Source organism: Pelophylax lessonae (genome assembly GCF_965119305.1).
Source record: "Pelophylax lessonae genome assembly, chromosome: 4".
Taxonomy (NCBI): domain Eukaryota; kingdom Metazoa; phylum Chordata; class Amphibia; order Anura; family Ranidae; genus Pelophylax; species Pelophylax lessonae.
The window spans coordinates 466,364,842-466,384,498 of record NC_138771.1 but is presented as its reverse complement, the minus strand read 5'-3'; the positions used below and the strand labels follow the sequence as shown (position 1 = coordinate 466,384,498).

Genomic DNA, 19,657 nt, shown 5'->3' with positions numbered 1-19,657 from the left:
CCAATCTGTCCGCCGCAATGTCACAGTCTCGCTAAACACTGATAGTAAAAAAGAAGAAAAAAAAAATGCTGATCACCGCAATTAGTAGTATAAAAATAAATAAATAAAAATACTTTCACACAAACAATCAATATACACTTTCTTTTTTTTTTAAACAAAGACCTGTAGCAGAATACATTTTGGCCTAAATTTTTGAAGAAATGTTAATGCATATAAATTAAATTTTTTTTTATTGGATATGTTTTATAGCAGAAAGTAAAATAAGTTGTTTCTTTTTTTCCAAAATGTTTGCTCTTCTTCCTTTTTTTTTATTTGTTTGTTTTATATATATATATATATATATACAGTGGTGATCAAATACCACAAACGAAAGCTCTATTTGTGTGGGATTTTTTTTTTTTTTTTTTTTTTTTTATGTAAATCTTGATTGGGTACAGTATTGCATGACCATGCAATAACCAGGTAAATTAGCGCAGAAAATGGCCTGGTCATGAAGAGGGTAAAACTTTCTTTAAATAATAAACAATGCCATTGGGTTAAGACCAGGTCTCTAGAATCAATAGGCTGCATTCACAGAAACCTATTCTGAGCCTACCACTGGGACCCTCTACTGTGTTTCTGTAAAGGGCCCATATTATGTTATTTTGCATAGAAGTGTGCTGGAGATGAAATACTTTGTTATTATCATAGAGTCGGCCAACTGGCTCCATGCCAATATTGTCATATGTCCGGCGCTGTTTAATATCACATTGCTTTATATTTTCAATAGGTCTCATGGAAATAATTGTTCATATGAACTTGGTTATCAGGACAGCTCTGTTTATTGAAGAAGAGTGTTTCAATATCTTCCTGTAAGCAGCATGTGCCAGAATCGGCCCTAAGCCTCCATATACAGTACATTATGACACTAGTTATAGATATGAATTTTCTAGGTTTGCCAAATTATATTTTAAGATTTGTTGAATTTGATGTTAAATTAGTGGGATTATCAGTACATGTTTTTGAGAGGAATAAACAAAGAGTCATTTCAGGTTGTGCAAAAATATTATCTTTTGGGAAAAAATAGACTCATAAAAAAAAAAAAAAGAGAGAATAGAAAAAAAGAGACTTCATGTCGATAAACCACTTACACATTCAGCAATCCAGGGATTGGCCAGATAGTAGGGATCTGCTGCAGCATTTGGGCTGAAATCTTCTTTAGTGTTGTGTTCTCATCAGGAGGGCGGCTGTCTTTTCTGGGTTCTTGCAGCTAGACCTCTGATGCGCATGCACCATGATCAGTCATCAAGGAGCTGGCTTCAGAAACCAAGAAGTCCCCTGATGATGTAATGCATACCCAGTGAGGTGCATTATAGTATGTATCCCAGGAGGCTGCAGGTATGTGTTTCCATAAAAAAAGATAAAAAGATAATTACAAATGTTCCAATTGTAAGAGAGGAAAGCGAGAAGAGCGTAGTGATAGAAATTGGTTGGGGAGGGTGAAGGTTAACTTAAATGGAACTAAAGCCGGCAATACATGGGTCAAATTCCGAACTGATTTTTTTTCCCCCAAAATCGTATAACAAGTCAAATAAACTCTTGGGATATTGATCTTGTCAGTTAAGTAGCAAAGGGGGTTATTAATCAGTTTCATCTCCTTTGGTGTTAATGAAATTAACAGGTGCATCAGATTGGCAACAATGAGACAACCTCCAAAACAGGTATGGTTTTACGGATGGAGGCTACTGACATTTTTTTTCCCCCCACTCCACTTTTCTGACTGTTTTTCGCTAGTTTTGCATTTGACTAGGGTCAGTGTCACAACTGGTAGCATGAGGTGATACCTGGACCCTATAGAGGTTGCACAGGCAGTCCAACTCCTCCAGGATGGCACATCAATGTGTGCCATTGCCAAAGGTTTTTCATGGTCTCAAGAGCATGGAGGAGATTCCAGGAGACAGGCGGTTACTCTAGGAGAGCTGGACAGGGCTGCAGAAGATCCTTAACCCATCAGCATGAGCTGTATCTGCTCCTTTGTGCAAGGAGGAACAGGATGAGCACTGCCAGAGCCCCTACAAAATACCCTCCAGCAGGCCACTTGTGTGAATGTCCACCCACTGGCGCCGTGTGCTTTTCATAGATGAGAGCAGGTTTACCCTGAGCACATGTGACAGATGTGAAATGGTCTGGAGAAGCCATGGAGAATGTTATGCTGCCTGTAACGTTGTTCAGCATGACTGGTTTGGTGGTGGGTCAATGATGGTCTGGGGAGGAATTTTTGAGCAGTGTACATATCTCACTGGCAGTTCCCAACACCCAATCCTCTGCCTGAGCATCCTAAATCTCTTTGTAAATTAATTTTATGAGCAAGTCAAAGTCTACTTAAGGATAGCCCCCCTTGTGATGGCTTTTAGGCCTGATGATTGGCTGCTAATTGTGCTGGTAAGGAGTATTGTTATGTTGCATCATCCCTGGAAGTCTTGAGTTTTATTTGGGAGAGCTTTCAGTGAATCAAAGTACTGGCTGCTGAAGTATAAATTAGAGTAGAACTGTGACCAGGCTATGGACATTCAAAGCTTTACAAACTCTTAACAAGCAATAAGTAAACTTTAAAATATACTTTTACTGACCTCTGTAGCTGCAGCCATTGTGGAATAATTGTCAGTTTGCAGCAGAAGGTTTACGGTTTTACTTTCACAGTAAGAGTTTATTCAGACAGGCGATCTACAACGGATAGGCTGCAGCATTCAGAGGTAGCAAAAATCCAGGATGAGCAGTTACATGTGAACATCAACAGCCGTGGCTGTTTGCACACACTGTGTGCATGCTTGTCGGCAAGAATTGCTGATTTTTGCTAGCGGCTTTCCCAGATCGTCTGTCTGAATGAGCTTTTTAACACATTTGCTTTTTTTACATACAGTATACATATATATACATAGTTGATGTTTTGCTGTATTAAAGCCCCATGGGAGACATTTTTTCTTTTTGAATGAGCTCTGATACTAAATAATAATAATAAAAATAAATTTTTTTTTTTCGAAAATCAGAAATTTAGTGCGTTTTGTGACCTGATGATGCCACCATTGATTTTGAAATTTGACCAACCAAGCTTTCAATTTCACCTCATGTTAGGGTCCTTTCACACGAATGATCCGATCAGATCCGCCTGTCAGTTTTTCAGGTGGACCTGATCGGATGCTCCATGCATCCCTATGGGGCAGCGGATGTCAGTGGAGACATCTCCGCTGACACCCGCTGCTATCCACGTCTGATTCTATCCGTGAAATCCGTCCAGCAGTTTGGATGGGATCGGATGAGAATGGACAGGCGGTCCGTTCTCATCCGATTCCCCCATAGAGGACAGCGGGGATATGACAGCTCCGTCTCTGCACACAGAGCGGAGACGGAGCTGTCACCTGCCTGCTCAGTGGAGATCGATCCCCCGCTGAGTAGAGAACGGACCTCATCGGACGGCGCATAAAAGGACCCTTACTGCAGTAAATTTGTGGCCGGGAATTTTCCTTTCTTCCTGGGACATTTCTTTTCTTGTGCTCATGCACATCTTTTTCGATTTACATTTCTCACTTGATTCTCCCATCATTTTTATTAAAAAATTGTTTGTTTTTCAGAAAATTTCCAACATGCCCGATCACTCAAATTCAATGGCCACGCAAAAACCGATCGTTGCAGTGGCACACTAATGGTGCAAAATAAAATGCTAATTCTTAGATAAGATTTGCAAAAGAAAATTATTTTAAATTCGACCCAGCCTTACTCATTTCCCTCACAGCAGTGACCTAGTCTGCCAGCCTTCTAGTTTCTAAGGCTCTATTCACACCTGAGCGTATTGATTTATTGGCATTTTTTCGGTGGTTGTTTTTTTTTTTTTTTTTTTTTTTAAAGCTTTTTTGCTATTTTTTTAAAGTGTATTACAAGTGTTTTTACAGCTTCAGGTGTTTTTGTTTAGCAAATAGAAAGCACTAGGGGGAGGATAGGGAGAGGAAGCGATGGGTGTGAATAGCTGCTATTTGGGCAGAAAATGCTCGGAAACACTCAAGTCAGGTGTTTCTATTGAGGTCTATGGGACCAAAAACGCTTGTAATCTGCCAAAAAGAAGCTCATGTACTTTTTTTGAGCTTCGGGGACAGAACGCTCAGATGTGAACAGGGGCTACTGAAATAAATTGGGTTTGGCGTGTTGAGCAGTTTAGAGCTACAAGCTTTAAACAGAAAATCACTCAGGTGTGAACAGGGCCTTATATAAACAAAAATCAGGTTTACAGAAAGACAGAAGAGATCATCTGGTTGAGAAAATTACTTGAATGACTACTGCTTCTAATGTAAACTTTTAGGATTAGTTGCTTCACAGTGGCTATAACTACAGAGGTCAGTGAGTGCTGCCTTTCAAAGTTTATTTACTGATTATACTTTATAAGAGGATATGCAAACCATTATCATGCCATTGCTTTACTGCCTCTTTAATATTTTCAGAAATTATGTCTGTGTCTTTGTGTCCAGGTAAATAAGTTTTTCTTTTTATCTTGATAACAGCTGCCAGTAAGGATTCCAGTAATCTTGAAAAGATCTTCTCTCATTCTGAAGTGACTGAACCACGCTGGTTAACACCTGAAAGCATTGAAAATAACAACTTGAAGGTGAGTAAAACTGAATTGATGGGCAGACAGATGCCATTGTCACAGTTCAAAAAGAAATTAATTTAAAAGTGTATATAAAGGCAAAATGTTTCTTTAGTTTTGCATAAGGTAATGAAAAATTAGACGCTTAAGTGTGTTTTTTTTTTTTTGCTATCTGTATTCCAGCTGACATCATTCATTTTTTTTTTTTTTGCCCACCGAGATAGAAAGTAAAGAAGAAGTAAAACATTTTTAGTGTCACCAGAGCATGATACATTTTCCAACAGGGACGCCTGTTCCAGGGGACAACTGTATAAGATAAGAATTCTGTTAACTTTGGAGAGATTTCCTCCTTTGTTTTCTGCTCTTTTGCATCCCTAGGGCAGGAAGTAAAGGGAAATTTCTCCAGTGAGACACAGGCAGCAAACCCTTTCCCTACTCAAAAAAGGTTTTGACTTGCAATTCATTAAATTATTTGTAGGGGTAATGATAGAGGGTATTATTCCAGTGACTTGTTACCCTTAGTTTGAAAAATGTTAGCGTTCACTGTGTCCCGGACACATGCGAGTCTCATGCAGATGAGATCCAATCCAAAAGCCATAGATTCGCATTTCATCTAAATTTCTATGAAAGCTGTTCACATCCAGTCTGATCCAGTTAAAAAAATATTCACTTTTACCGATATATCGGTATCAGCCCCTGAAACTTGCCGATATTACCGATATTCGTGTATGTAATATTAGTGTATGTAAAATCCTAGCATCCACTTTATTAGTGTTTTATATAATGTCCAGTAGGGGTGTGCATCTTCACTGGTCTCACGATTCGATTTAGTTATGATTATCATGTCAACGATTCCACGATGCATCATGATTACTGCCCACAATGTGCCCATGGTTTTCATCAAAAAATTCAAGCAGTCAGAAATTGAAAAACTATTTTTATTTTCATCTGCTCATAAAAAAGGACACTTCCCTGCATATTGCAAAGTCTGAACATCAAACATCAGTCTGTGCTAATTTAATGGAGCAATTTACTTCAGAGGTTCTCAATAAAGTGACCGTAAAATCCGTGCGCAACTGCGCATGCGTGTCAGTGATGAGCAAAACCATAAATCCTACAAAAAAGGTATCAATTAAGGATTTGTAAAATCTGTCACTTAGACATAAACCATAATTCATTAAATAATAATAAAAGATATTCTAATATATTATAGATACAAAGAACTCAAACTGCTACAACAAAACAAATGTCCCCAAATGTATGCCATTTCATTAATTATGGTTTGGTTTAGGTCTTAGTGATCGTCAATTCACAAATACTTCATTACCTTTTTTTCATGATTTGTGGTTTTGCTCATCACTGACTCACACATGCACATTGCACACACAGTTGCTTTATTGTTTAGGTCGATTATAATTTGCACATAAATTACCTGAGGCAGAAGATATTGTCAGTGTGTCTGTGTTTACACAAAAGACGACTACTGTGCAATTGTGCAAATTGTCTCTTAACATCTGAGCAAAGTGAGCAGTAAGTGTCTGCTTCTCGAACATCTTCATTATTCCCTCTGGCAGTGTCATGTGTTCAACAACATTTGTAATAGTATTTGAAGACTTAGTACCTGATCAGTGATGAGTTATGATGACAGATTGCAGATGCCTGAGCCATGGAGGACTGGGAGTTGGGGTCCGGGACGCTCACTCGGGGGTCTCCCTCTGCCCACAGAGGTCTGTGTGAGGAGGACAAAGGACAGTGTGCACTGGACAGTGGACACTCGCTGGAGGACAGTCAGGACAGACACTCTCTTGGGGAGGAGGATGCATATGGGAGCTGGGGATGTTCGCTCTGACACTCAGGTCTCCCGCAGCCGAGAGTAGAGATGACCGTCCTCACATGCCTGATCCCGCCAGGAAGCCGACACTGCACTCCGGTAATCACAGGCAGTAAGACATTTCCCGATCTGTGCAGCTGCTGATCGGGAAGTGTCTCACTGCCTGTGATTAGCGGAGTGCAGTGTCGGCCTACTGGCGGGATCAGGCACATGGAAACTCGAACACACCAGAGCTCATCTCTATCCAAGAGTCAGGGACGCTCGTGTCTCCTCCTGCAGCGATGCCGGCGGCTGGGGATGGCGTCAGCGGGAGGCGGGAAAACATACAGATTTCAAAGAGCCATTGCTGTGCGGAGAGGGAGGGGCGGCGCTATATGACGTCATTAGCACATCGATTAAGCCGGTCGCAGCATCTATGCAGATTCGCGGGTGGCTGAATCGCGATGCATCGATGCTACGATTAAATTCAACCACCCTAATGTCCAGTGTGTGTTTGTGTAATCTAATAGTGTAAAATATCTTTGTTATACCGGCGCTCAGCTGATTCCCCGCTTTGCTGTCTTTCTCCTCTCATAGCTGTCAGGGGAGGATCTCAGCCCCTCCCCTCTGCAGTGTATATAGAAGCGCCGGGTATTAGATTAGAATAGTGTGAAATACCTTCGTTACATCGCCGCTCGGCCCTTCCGTGACCCCCAGCTGTCAGTGGGGGAGAAGAGAAGGACAGCAGAGCGGGAGATTAGCTGAGCCTGGAGCGTTGATGTAACAAATGTTATTTCCCACTATTCTAATCTAACACCTGGCGCTTCTGTGTACATTGCAGAGGGGAGGGGCTGAGATCCTCCTCTGACAGCTATGAGAGGAGAAAACAGCAGAGCGGGAGATTAGCTGAGTCTGGAGCAGTGATGTAATGAAGGTATTTCCCACTATTCTATTATAAAAACACACACTGGACATTATTTAACACACCAATAAAGTGGATTCTTGGATTTTAATTACACTAAACTAGGTTCATACGGGATTCCTGGCAGGCAGGGAGGGAAGGGAAGATGGCACATTACACAGCCCATTACAACTAAAAGACCTCCCCCGAAAATAAGCCCTACTGTGTCTTTTGGTGCCAAAATTAATATAAGACCCAGGCTTATTTTCGGGGAAACACGGTAGTGTTCAGTCCACTGTCTTTTTTTCACTACTGCAGCAGTTTATGTAAATTTTGTTTTGGGAAGCCTTTAGTTATTTTCCCAGCACTTTATTTTTGACAGGTGCCTACTCTGCGAGGACTCGTTCGTTCACATGATGTGAAACTGATGTACCTGCAAGTGAAAGCTGTGCGTTTTTCCTATCAGTTTTCATGCAGGTAAGGTGTGAAGAACGAGCCTTTAGGCCCCTATCACATGGGCGATCCAATCCGATCCGCCAGTTTTTCAGGCGGACCTGATAGGATGCTCCATGCATCCCTATGGGGCAGTGGGTGTCAGTGGAGACATTTCCGCTGCTATCCAATCCGATCTATCCGTTCTCATCCGATCCCCCATAGAGGACAGTGGGGATCTGACAGCTCCGTCTCTGCACAGAGAGTGGAAACGGAGATGTCATCCGCCTGCTTAGTGGGGATTGGCGGATGTGAAAGGGGCCTTAATGTTAATAAACAAACCTTAAAATGTTCAGTACCAGATTTGTGTCAAAAATTGTCTTGATTTTTCAAAGCTTTAAATGTACAAAATATCGGCCCATATCGGCCGATACCGATACTTTGTGACCAGAATATCGGTATCGGCCCTGAGAAAATCATATTGGTCTATCCCTACTTTGCAGTAGGGTGCATGTGGAAAGGCAACGCACATCACAAACCAAGATTTCACAGCACACGTACCAGCTAGCCTGCAAAACAACCAAATTGACCATTTCTTAACAATTCACGTTAAAACAGAGGGTTTTGTTTGCAGACGTTTGCAAATATATGCATAAGCTGCAGTGCCTACGTCAAGGCTCCTTTTGTGTACTGAAGTCCTAACTCTAAAATTCTCCCAAGTGGGAGCACATAAAGCTTTGGATAGATTAAGGGCAGGTTCCCCCGGAGGAAGCCAACCCCTCCTTAAAGGCACAGGGATGCACGGGATGCCCAGCAAAAGCATAATGGCAGCTGAAGGCATCCAGTGCATCACCACATCCAATTTAACCAACTGTAAAAAAAAAAAGGGTCAATATTTTGTGTGGCCACCATTATTTCCCAGCACTGCCTTAACCCTCTTGGACATGGAGTTCACCAAAGCTTCACGGGTTGCCACTGGAGTCCTCTTCTACTCCTCCATGACGACATCTAGGAGCTGGTGGATGTTGGAGACCTTGCGCTCCTCCACCTTCCGTTTTGAGGATGCTTCACAGATGCTCAATAGGGTTTAGGTCTGGAGACATGTTTGGCTCGTTCATCACCTTTTTTTTCAAAATATTTTATTTATTGAGAAAGGCAGTACAGTGGAAAAAACAAACATAAATACAATCGTGATCGAAAAATACCCCAGTCAAATAGGAGAAGCATATTCCATACAAAAAAAAAATTTAAGAATGGTAGTACATTAGTGCAAGAGAAAACTGGAAAAACAAGTCTCCACCGTTCATCACCTTTACCCTTAGCGTCTTTAGCAAGGCAGTGTTCATCTTGGAGGTGTATTTGGGGTCGTTATCATGTTGGAATACTGCCCTGCGGCCCAGTATCTGAAGGGAGGGGAATCGTGCTCTGCTTCAGTATGTTACAGTACATGTTGGCATTAATGGTTCCCTCAATGAACTGTAGCTCCCCAGGGCCGGTAGCACTCATGCAGCCCCAGACCATGACACTCCCACCACCATGCTTAACTGTAGACAAGACACACTTGACTTTGTACCCCTCACCATGTTGCCGCCACACAAGCTTGACACCATCTGAACTAAATAAGTTCATCTTGGTCTCCTCAGACCACAGAACATGGTTCCATTAATCCATGTCCTTAGTCTGCTTGTCTTCAGCAAACTATTTGCGGGGTTTGTTGTACATCTTTAGAAGAGATGGGAAGGAACAACAAGATTGTAATTTGCAATGCTGACAAAGGAATAGTCATCTTAGATAGAGATGACTACATACACAAAGCTAACAGACTACTCTCTGATAAAGATACGTACCAGAAACTCAGTAGAGACCCGTTACCCATCTTTAAACCACTATTACATAGTATGGTAGATGAGGCATATAAGAAAAAATGCGATAAATATAGCAGAAAAAAGTGTTTTGGAATGGGATAAAAATACGATGTTATATAATGCTCTCTAATCAAAAGGGCATATAAACGCCACTTCTCCCCCAGGACGCCCAATTCTAGCCAATATGGATAGTCTTGCATGTTACATCTCTCAGTATGTCGACTTTATGCAGCCCATTGTAACATCTCTTCCTGGATATGTGAGAGACTCTACCCATGTACTGGAGCTATTGGAACCTTACAAATGCTCTTCTGAGTACATATGGTTGTCTTTGGATGTGTGTTCTCTATTTACTTCAATCCCCCATACAGCAGGTATTGAAGCATTGAACTATTTTCTTTTGAATACTGATTATATAAGCCCAGTTTATTAGTAATTGCACAGAGTTTGCATTGACACATAAATATTTTCAATTCCAAGGAGCTCAATTTTTACAAAAATCAGGTAAAGTGATGGAAGCTCATATTGCACCTTGTTAGGCAGATTTGTTTATGGGGTTTTGGGAGGAGAAACCCATCTGGAGTAACAATCTCAGAGATGTCCAGGCCGTCTACGGACCTCAATAGGAGTGTCTTCTGATGAGAAAGGTTGAAGAAAATCGCAATGCAAGTTCACTGCAGTTGGCTAAAGAAATAAAAAGCCCAACTGGGGTAATTTTTTTTTTTTTTTTTTTCCTTTGACACAATACGGCATACACTGCAGGAGAATGGCATGCATGGGTGTTGTCCACGAAGGCCCATGCATAAAAAGCCCACCCAAAATTTGCCAGGGCCCATGCTGAAAAATGAGACTACTACTGGGACTCTGGAGTGATAAAACCAAGATAAATGTTTTTGGAACTGATTGCTTCAAAACTGTATGGTGTCACAAAGATTAGGAGTACAAAGAAAAATGGATGGTGTCTACAGTGAAACTTGGTGGTGGCAGTGTCCTTCTGTGGGTCTGCATGAATGCTGCTGGTGTCGGGGAGCTGCATTTCATTGATGGTATCATGAATTCACAGGTTTACTGCTCTATATTGAAAGAAAAGATGCTACCATCACTCCGTGCCCTTGGTCATCGTGCACTTTTCCAACATTACAATAATCCAAAACACACATCCAATGCCACTGTTACATTTCTGAAGAAGAAAAGGGTTGAAGTGATTCAGTGGCCAAGTATGTCTCCTAATCTGAACTCAATCAGGGAACATCTATGGGGAATTCTGAAGAGACAAGTTGAGCATCACTCTCCATCCAGCATCCAGGCTCTAAAAAAGGTTGATGCTTCGAAGACTTGGTGCTGTGCTTACAAATCATGGAGGTCATACAAAATACTAGATGTAGCAGTTTTTGTTGCTGGGTGTATTCATTTGTGCATCAACTAATTTGAGTAAAACTGACGATTTTGTAATCTAAGTTATATTATTAACCTTACTTTCATATAATGAGCCAAACAAATGTTCTATAAAACTCAGTTTTGTCAAAATTTTAGAAAGTGTTCTTTAAGAGATCGATTAAAATCGTGCTTTTCAAAATGGGTGTACTCATTTATGCTGAGCACTGTATATAGAACTACTATACAGTCGCTTTACACTAAGCATTGCCCTGTCCATCTCATATCTTGGGCTTGTCTGTTGGTCAGTTTGGCCACCAATTACTTGAAGAAAACCATTAGGGAGTCATTTAGGGGGTGGAGCCTGTATAGAATTTAACAGGCTATGTCAAAATGTTCCTCCTTTCTTTCTTCTGCCTATACCACTGGATCTATTTTTTTTTATTTAAGAAATTTCGATGAGCAGACACAAAACCATATCCAATAGCACCAGGCCGAACATAGGTCATAAATGTACAAAACAGTTACATTTGGAATGGAGATACATTTTACAAGAATATCAACTTACAAAAGTAGCAAAAACCTACTTACCAGCCACTTTATTAAGTACACCCTGCTAGCACTGGGTTGGACCCCATTTTGCCTAGGAACGGCCTTAATTCTTTGTAGCATAGACTCCACAAGGTGTTGGAAACATTTTTTGGTCCATATTGACATGATGGCATTACACAGTACAGTGAAATCCTTGTCATGTTCAAGAAACCAGTTTGAGATGATTTGAGCTTTGTGACATGGTGCATTATCCTGCTGGAAGTAGTCATCACAAGATGGGTACACTGTAGACATAAAGGGATGAACATGGTCCGCAACAAAACTCAGGGTGGCCGTGGAATTTAAATGATGCTCAATTGGTACTAAGGGGCCTAAAGTATGCCAAGAAATATCCCCAACACCATTACACCACCACCACTGGCCTGAACCATTGATAGAAGGCAGAATAGATCCATGCTTTCATGTTGTATATGCCAAATTCTGACCCTACCATCTAAATGTCGCAGATGAAATTGAGACTCCTCAGACCAGGCGACGTTTTTCCTATCTTCTATTGTCCAATTTTGGTGAGCCTGTGCAAATTGTAGCCCCATTTTTCTGTTCTTAGCTGACAGGAGTGGCATCCGGTGTGGTTTTCTGCTGCTGTAGCCCATCTGTTTCAATAGTCGATGTGTTGTCCATTCAGAGATGGTATTCTGCATACCTTGGTTGTAATGAGTGTTATTTGAGTTACTGTTGCTTTTCTATCATCTCGAACCAGTATCCCCATTTTCGCCCACACTACTGTCGCTCACTGGATATTTTCTCTTTTTCAGGCCATTCTCTGTAAACCCTAGAGATGGTTGTGCATGAAAATCCCAGTAGATCGGCAGTTTTTGAAATACTCAGACCAGCGTGTCTGGCACCAACAACTATGCCATATTCAAAGTCACAAGTACATATACTGCGGCGGTCAGCCCCAGCCAGGCAAAGTGACGTATGGGTACGTCACTAGCCTGTTACTTGCTTGTGAACCAATAGCGGGCGAGCGCGCGCCCGCCCGCCCCGGCTCATTCCCTGGGAAGTCCGTGCGTGTGACCGGCGGACCCAATGTCCGCCGGTCACTCACGATCGTCCGCCGTGAAGGGAGAAAGGCAGGCGGCTAATGTAAACAAGCCGCCTGTCCTTCTCCCCTGTGTATGAATAGTGATCATATGGTTCTACTATGTAGGACCATTGATCACTGTTCCTACACCAGTAGCCATGTCCAATCACAGTTAGAAACACGCCCCTAGGGACACACTTAACCCCTCCTTCCCCAATAAAGTTAACCCCTTCCCTGCCAGTGTCATTTTGCAGTAACAGTGCATATATATATAGCACTGATTACTGTAGTAATGTCACTGGTAACCCCAAAAGTGTAAAAAATGTCAGTCAAGGGTCCGATCTGTCCGCCGCAATGTCGCAGTACTGCAAAAAAAATCGCAGATCGCCGCCATTACGCGTTAAAAAAAAAAAAAAAAAACACCAAAAATGACTGAAATGTTTCCCTTAGTTAGTAAACGCAATAACTTTTGCGCAAACCAATAAAAATACGCTTTTTGCGATTTTTTTTTTACCAAACATATGTAGCATAAAACAAATAAGCCTAAAATGTTAAAAAATGTTGATTTTTACATTTTTTGGGGGGGAATTTCATATAAAAAAAATGTGAAAAATATTGTTATTTTTGCAAAATTGACGCTCTTTTTTTGTTTATAGCGTAAAAAGTAAAAATCGCACAGGTGATCAAATACCACCAAAAGAAAGCTCTGTTTGTGGGAAAAAAAGGACGTCAAATTAGTTTAGGTAAAGCATCGCATGACCGCGCAATTGTCCGTTAAAGTCACGCAGTGCCGAATTGCAAAAAAACCCCTGGTCAGGAAGGGGGTAAAATCTTCCGGGGCTTAAGTGGTTAAATCCCCTTTCTTCCCCCTGCTCGGCTTGAACATCAGCAAGTTGTCTTTGCCATGTCTAGATACCTAAATGCATTGAGTTTCTGCCTTGTGATTGGCTGGTTAGCAATTTGTGTTACCAAACAATTGAACAGGTGTACCTAATAAAGTGGCTATTGAGTGTATATTCCCATTAAAAGGGACCGGAATCTATAGACAGTCTGCACAGCTTAACAGTTGGGTCCCTCAGGTTTTAGTCAACACCTTCAACGTTTAGAGGGCATGAAGTCTCAAGACTGCCTGGGATACTCTGAATATAGCACCGTAAACTTGGCTCAACGCAAAAATATATATATATATATGTTTTTATATTTATTTGCTACAGCTATATTAACATATTTAAAAAAAAAAAATGCCATAGCCCGTACCCCCCCCCCCCCCCAGCTACGGAAGGTCGGGAGTCTTGGACATAATAGAGCATATCTATGGATCATTTTGACATCACAATAAGTGAGCAGTAGGATGGCAGAGGTAGTTGAGTCCAGCTACAATTTAGCAGGGAAAGTAAAAAATTACCTTAAACTTCAGATAACCATATGTCTGGACTGCTTAATCATTTGACCTTAAAGATTCCTCCACTGAGTGGCCAGATGCGCTTCATGTACAATTGAGCAGGGGTTGATCCATGAGCAGGTGAAGCCATCTTGAAATAACCTGTCATAATACCATGGAAGGCTCAATTCTCTAGGAGCCAGTGATATCCATAGCACATCACCGAACTGACAAAACACTTTATCTAAAACTACCCTCCAGTTTTTTGACGATGTCACTGGTGGACAATTAGTGGACATACAATTTTAGATGTCTCCAGTGCTCCATTCATATACCATTCCGATATGGATATTCTGAGAATATATAACCTGGGCTGGCTTATTAGATTTGTCTTTTGTGACCCTTAGCACATTGTAGTCACTGGTTCTTAGTTTATAATAAACTGCACCTATACTTCAGAGTGTATGGAGTACAGTAAATGCAAAATGGGATTTATTGTATGTGCATTTTGTTTTTTTAGCACCTAGCGCATGTAGAAGTAATTCTTAAAGCAGAAGGAAGAGAGCTGATACTATCTCTACAAAGAAACGAGTAAGTAGAAAATAAGTAATGTGTACATAATATACAATTGTTTATGGATTCTAAATAATATTCTACCAAAAAATCCAGATTTCACTCTGTGGGAAAAGTTAAATTGCCCGGAATTTCAAATGGTTAAAGAGATATCCTCTTTGTTCCTGTTGTGCTTCAAGACAGGAGTTGAAGGAAATCTCTCCAACAGGAAATGTGTAGAAAAAAAGTGACATGAAGTTTAATAATTTCATGCATTAAAATGGCTTTTGATACATGTTTTTGCAGGCCATCCTGACTGCCCCAGAGGATATTTTTCCAGTAACCACTGCATTTGGAATTTGCCTAACCCTGGATACACTGAATAACTAAAAACTTAGGGCTCTTTCACACGGGCGGTCCGATCAGATCCGCCTGTCAGTTTTTTAGGCGGATCTGATTGGATCCTCCATGCAGCTCTATGGGGCAGCGGGTGTCAGCGGAGACACCTCCGCTGACACCCGCTGCCATCCGTATCCGATCCTGTCCGTGAAATCTGGACGGATGGAAACCCTATTTTTCCATCCGTTCAGTAATCGGATCGGATCGGATGAGAGCGGACGGGGGGTCCGCTCTCATCTGATCCCCCATAGAGGGCAGTGGGGGCTGAGACACCTCCCTCTCCGCTCTGCAAGCACGGAGGCGGACCGTGTGAAAGAGGCCTAAGTCTGATATCTTTGGAGTATCTTACAAAAATGTATTCTCAGTTTAGTGGTCTGGTTGTTCTATGGTTGTATAAATTGTAACCAGTGTTAATTTGGTCATTTGAAAATCTTTTGACACTATTTAGGTCAACTAAAACTATTCAGATGACTAAAAAAACTATTAAAATTAAAATGGCATTATAGTCAAAAAACCATGATTAAAACTTAATCAAAATTTGACGTCAAAATTAACACTGCGCTACCACATAAGAATAAGTAGAGGGCATCTACTGAGCTACTGAAAGAAAAAACCTTAAGAGCCGGTTCACACTGGGGCGACTTGTCAGGCGACCTGGTCGCCTGACAAGTCGCCGCGGGTCGCCTGCCATAGATAAGCACAGGACCCGTTCTAATAGGAGCGACACAAGTCGCTCCGACTTAGAAAAAGGGTCCTGAGCTACTTTGGGGCGACCTGGAGCGACCTGCATTGACTTCAATGATATGAAGTCCGTGCATGCCGCTCCGAGGTCGCGGTGCGAGCTGCGCACCACGACTTCACAGGTTGCTCGGCAAAGTCGGGTCGCGCCTGTGTGAACCGGCTCTAAAGGAGAAGTGCAGCCAAAGCTTGTTTAGCTGTACTTTTTCCTGTGGATCACAGTAGTGCAGTTCGTTCTGCACTCTTGTGACCCGTTTTCAGCAGAGAGCGGTCTGAAGTCCGCTCTCTGCTGACATCAGAGTCGGTCCAGGCTCAGGCATCATCACAACCATGGATTGGGGATCCGCTCACATGCCTGGACTGACAACCGGCTCAGCCTCTCAGCGATTTGCTGAGAGCCTGTGCTGGCCACTGCTGCCCCCTCCACAGCCCAACGCTCCAGTGAGCGAGGAGAGGGCAGAGCAGAGAGCTGTGAGAACTGAGCAATTGGCGGTGTTCGATCGCCCAGTTCTCAGTGTTAGAGGCGGCGGGGGACAGATGCAGAATCTGACTTTTCTTTTTTTTTCCTCAATAATTTATGTTGATATTCTGTTCAGATAATATGTGCAATGGCATTACAGTCAGTAGAGTTTTTTTTTATATATATAGTTTAAAGCTGCATTTCTGTTTGTCCAAAAAGCAATATGTTTGTCTGTTTATGAAACTTGGTTTTATTTATACAGATGTTCTATATCACAATGGCTAAATCTGTGTCTGTAGTGCATGTGCAAACCTTATTGCCATAAATATTAACATATTATTAGATTTTTATTCCAGGAGTGTTTAATGAGTTTAGAAATTCTAGAGAGAGGTTTAAATAATGCAATAGAATTTAGCTAAACACATTAGATTTCAGTCAACTAAAATACGACTAAAACAATTCAGATCACTAAAATGCAACTAAAACTGCATTTTAGTCAAAAGTCTAAAATACGACTAAAAGTCAAATTAAACACTGATTGTAACAGAAGCGTTTTATGATTATGCTCAGTGGTTGGAGATGTTGAATCTACATTATGGTAATACACATGACAATGTCCAGAGGTGCAGTATTCTGTGTCTGTGTAGAGTATATATGACTTGTATTATGTTCATGTTCAGCGGTCAGGTTTTGTCGGTAAGGTGTAATGTCTATCTCTCCTCATAAATTGTAATATAATTAGGTTATGAATTCTGCCCGGTCATGTTGTAAATGAAATTTTTTACATCTGTAGCGTGTAATAGAATTATAATACGATACTGTCCAGTGTTCGTGTCATTTTGGGCTAGCTTTTTGTTTCTTGTCTGGAATCTAACTGAAGTAGGATCCTGTTAAGCAACCAGGCCATATGGATGAGTTGTAAAGCCACAAAAAAACCTTAACTAAACAAATAGACTCCACCTGGTATTTTTCAGGTTAGGAAATGATGACAAAGATACAAGTGGTAGGTATGAGACTAATATTCCACAAACAAAGTTCAAGCGCCAGTCCTACATGCAATTTCCATGTTGTATCATGACCCCCAAAAAATATATAAACTGGTGAAGATTATACTCCAAGTGCGCCACGGTCGCCTGATCCTTAACACAGGATGGTGTATGCAGACAGTTAAACAGAAGAGAAGGATGGCGCTCAGGTGTGCACTTGTGATGGGAAAAGTACAAATGTTGACCTCAGAGAATGGTCTTTGTAATGGGCCTCAAAAGTTTAATGAACACATACAATAAAAAATAATAAATCAATAAAAGTACTTTCAAACCGGACCCTGGAGCCTCTGGATCTCCATAGGGAGCTGTGGGAATCCCTGGTGATAATCGTGGGACTCGCAATGACATCAGGTGACTCAGATGAAAAAAAGGTGCTCCCCGATAGAAGGCTGGAACTTCCGATGGTAGTGGCTCACACGGTTCTGTGTGTGGCCGCTACACTGAACCGGGGCCAATACGTAGTTGGAAGCCGAGTCCTAAGTGCGGACCGGAAGTGGCACGTGGATGATGTCACCGGAAGTAGCCGGAAATGATGCCGCGGGGATGCACAGAGGCCAGGCGGGGTGGATGAAGTATCGCAAGTGCTTCTAAAGAGCTTCTGGTTGCCACAACTACATGTTTCGCTATGTATAGCTTTATCAAGTTTATACATGATAAAACTTGATAAAGCTATACATAGCGAAACATGTAGTTGTGGCAACCAGAAGCTCTTTAGAAGCACTTGCGATACTTCATCCGCCCCGCCTGGCCTCTGTGCATCCCTGCGGCATCATTTCCGGCTACTTCCGGTGACGTCATCCATGTGCCACTTCCGGTCCGCACTTAGGACTCGGCTTCCAACTACGCATTGGCCCCAGTTCAGTGTAGCGGCCGCACACAGAACCGTGTGAGCCACAACCATCGGAAGTTCCAGCCTTCTATCAGGGAGCACCTTTTTTTCATCTGAGTCACCTGATGTCATTGCGAGTCACACGATTATCACCAGGGATTCCCACAGCTCCCTATGGAGATCCAGAGGCTCCAGGGTCCGGTTTGAAAGTACTTTTATTGATTTATTATTTTTTATTGTATGTGTTCATTAAACTTTTGAGGCCCATTACAAAGACCATTCTCTGAGGTCAACATTTGTACTTTTCCCATCACAAGTGCACACCTGAGCGCCATCCTTCTCTTCTGTTTAAAGGTATGAGACTAACACTTTGCACCTTTTGTCCAATTTTTGACATACAACCATGTGGGTTCCTCAAGAGACCCTGTCACCTTGCCCATTAAGGGCAAAGTTAGAGCGTGTCTTGAACTCTGTTGTCAGCTGCATGGGGGTTAAGCTGTTCATAGGTGAGTCAATTTTTCATTCAACCACTGGGCTGATTGAAAAAAAAAACTGACTCGATTCCCCAGTCCACACATTCAAGGTGAATAGCGGAGGGGGAGAACCTACCCGCTGTGTCTTTGTATTCTGACAGTGGAGAGACTTCCCTGCCATCAGAATACCCTGGTTAGCGCTGCAGGCTATAGACTATGATTGATCAAGTGGAACTTTTCCGACATGGTGGTTGAACAAAAGTCGATCAGTAGATTGACTTTTGTTCAACCACAGTGGCCATACATGGATCGAAAGTCGATTCATGTATAGCCTGCTTTAGTGAAGTGGGGGTGGAGAATGCAGGGGATCATATCAGAAGGAGACAGAGGGAGAGCAATACACGATCTTCCCAGTGAAGAGCTGTGCAGGGGGCATGTCAACTCAATTCTGACCATTGGCATGCAAGCAGGCTGTGCTCCCAAGTAGAATGCAAAGAAGAAACCTGACCACACTGGGATGAATGTTCTTCTGTGCCTAGCATGGTCAGTTTGAAATATGGGGGACTTGCAGAATCACCAGGTATTTCACAAAAAGTGATGCAAAGAGAACAGGATACTTTTTTAATACAAGTACTTCGGCCAGAATAACATTTGTGAGGTACTAATGTTGAATGAAGACCTGGCTTGCAATCAGCATTCCAGCTCAACCCAAAGATGTTTAGTATGGTTGAGGTCAGGGCTTTGTGCAGGCCACTCAGGTTCCTCCTTGTCTTACTTGTCAAAGCATGTCTTTATGGAGCTGGCTTTGTGCATAGGGTCACATTTACTGTGTAACGGAAAAGTGCCTTCCCCAAATTGTGCCCTTTGAACCTTCTGGCAACAATTGTGTAAAATTTCTATGTATACTGTAGTATTAACACCACCCATTTACTGGAGACACCAGAACTCAGTCATTTTGGATACGTGTCTCCATATTTTTGAAGCATACAGTGGTAGGTGTGATGTTCAGTTGTTGACAAACTTTTGGCCACCAGCATACATACATACATACATACATACATACATACACACACACACACACACACACACACACACAAACACACACACACACACAGTATCTCACAAAAGTGAGTACACTCTCTACAT

General features: G+C 41.9%; 1 protein-coding gene across 1 annotated transcript in view; it reads left to right on the top strand.

The window, feature by feature from the left end:
• Window positions 1–19,657, top strand: part of ADAM19 (ADAM metallopeptidase domain 19) — a 159,006-nt gene that overhangs the window by 21,880 nt on the left and 117,469 nt on the right. Inside the window, exons 2-3 of the mRNA XM_082254624.1 lie at window positions 4,530–4,633; window positions 14,535–14,605. Coding sequence (XP_082110750.1) covers window positions 4,530–4,633; window positions 14,535–14,605 — 175 coding nt within the window. The remainder of the gene's footprint in view (window positions 1–4,529; window positions 4,634–14,534; window positions 14,606–19,657) is intronic.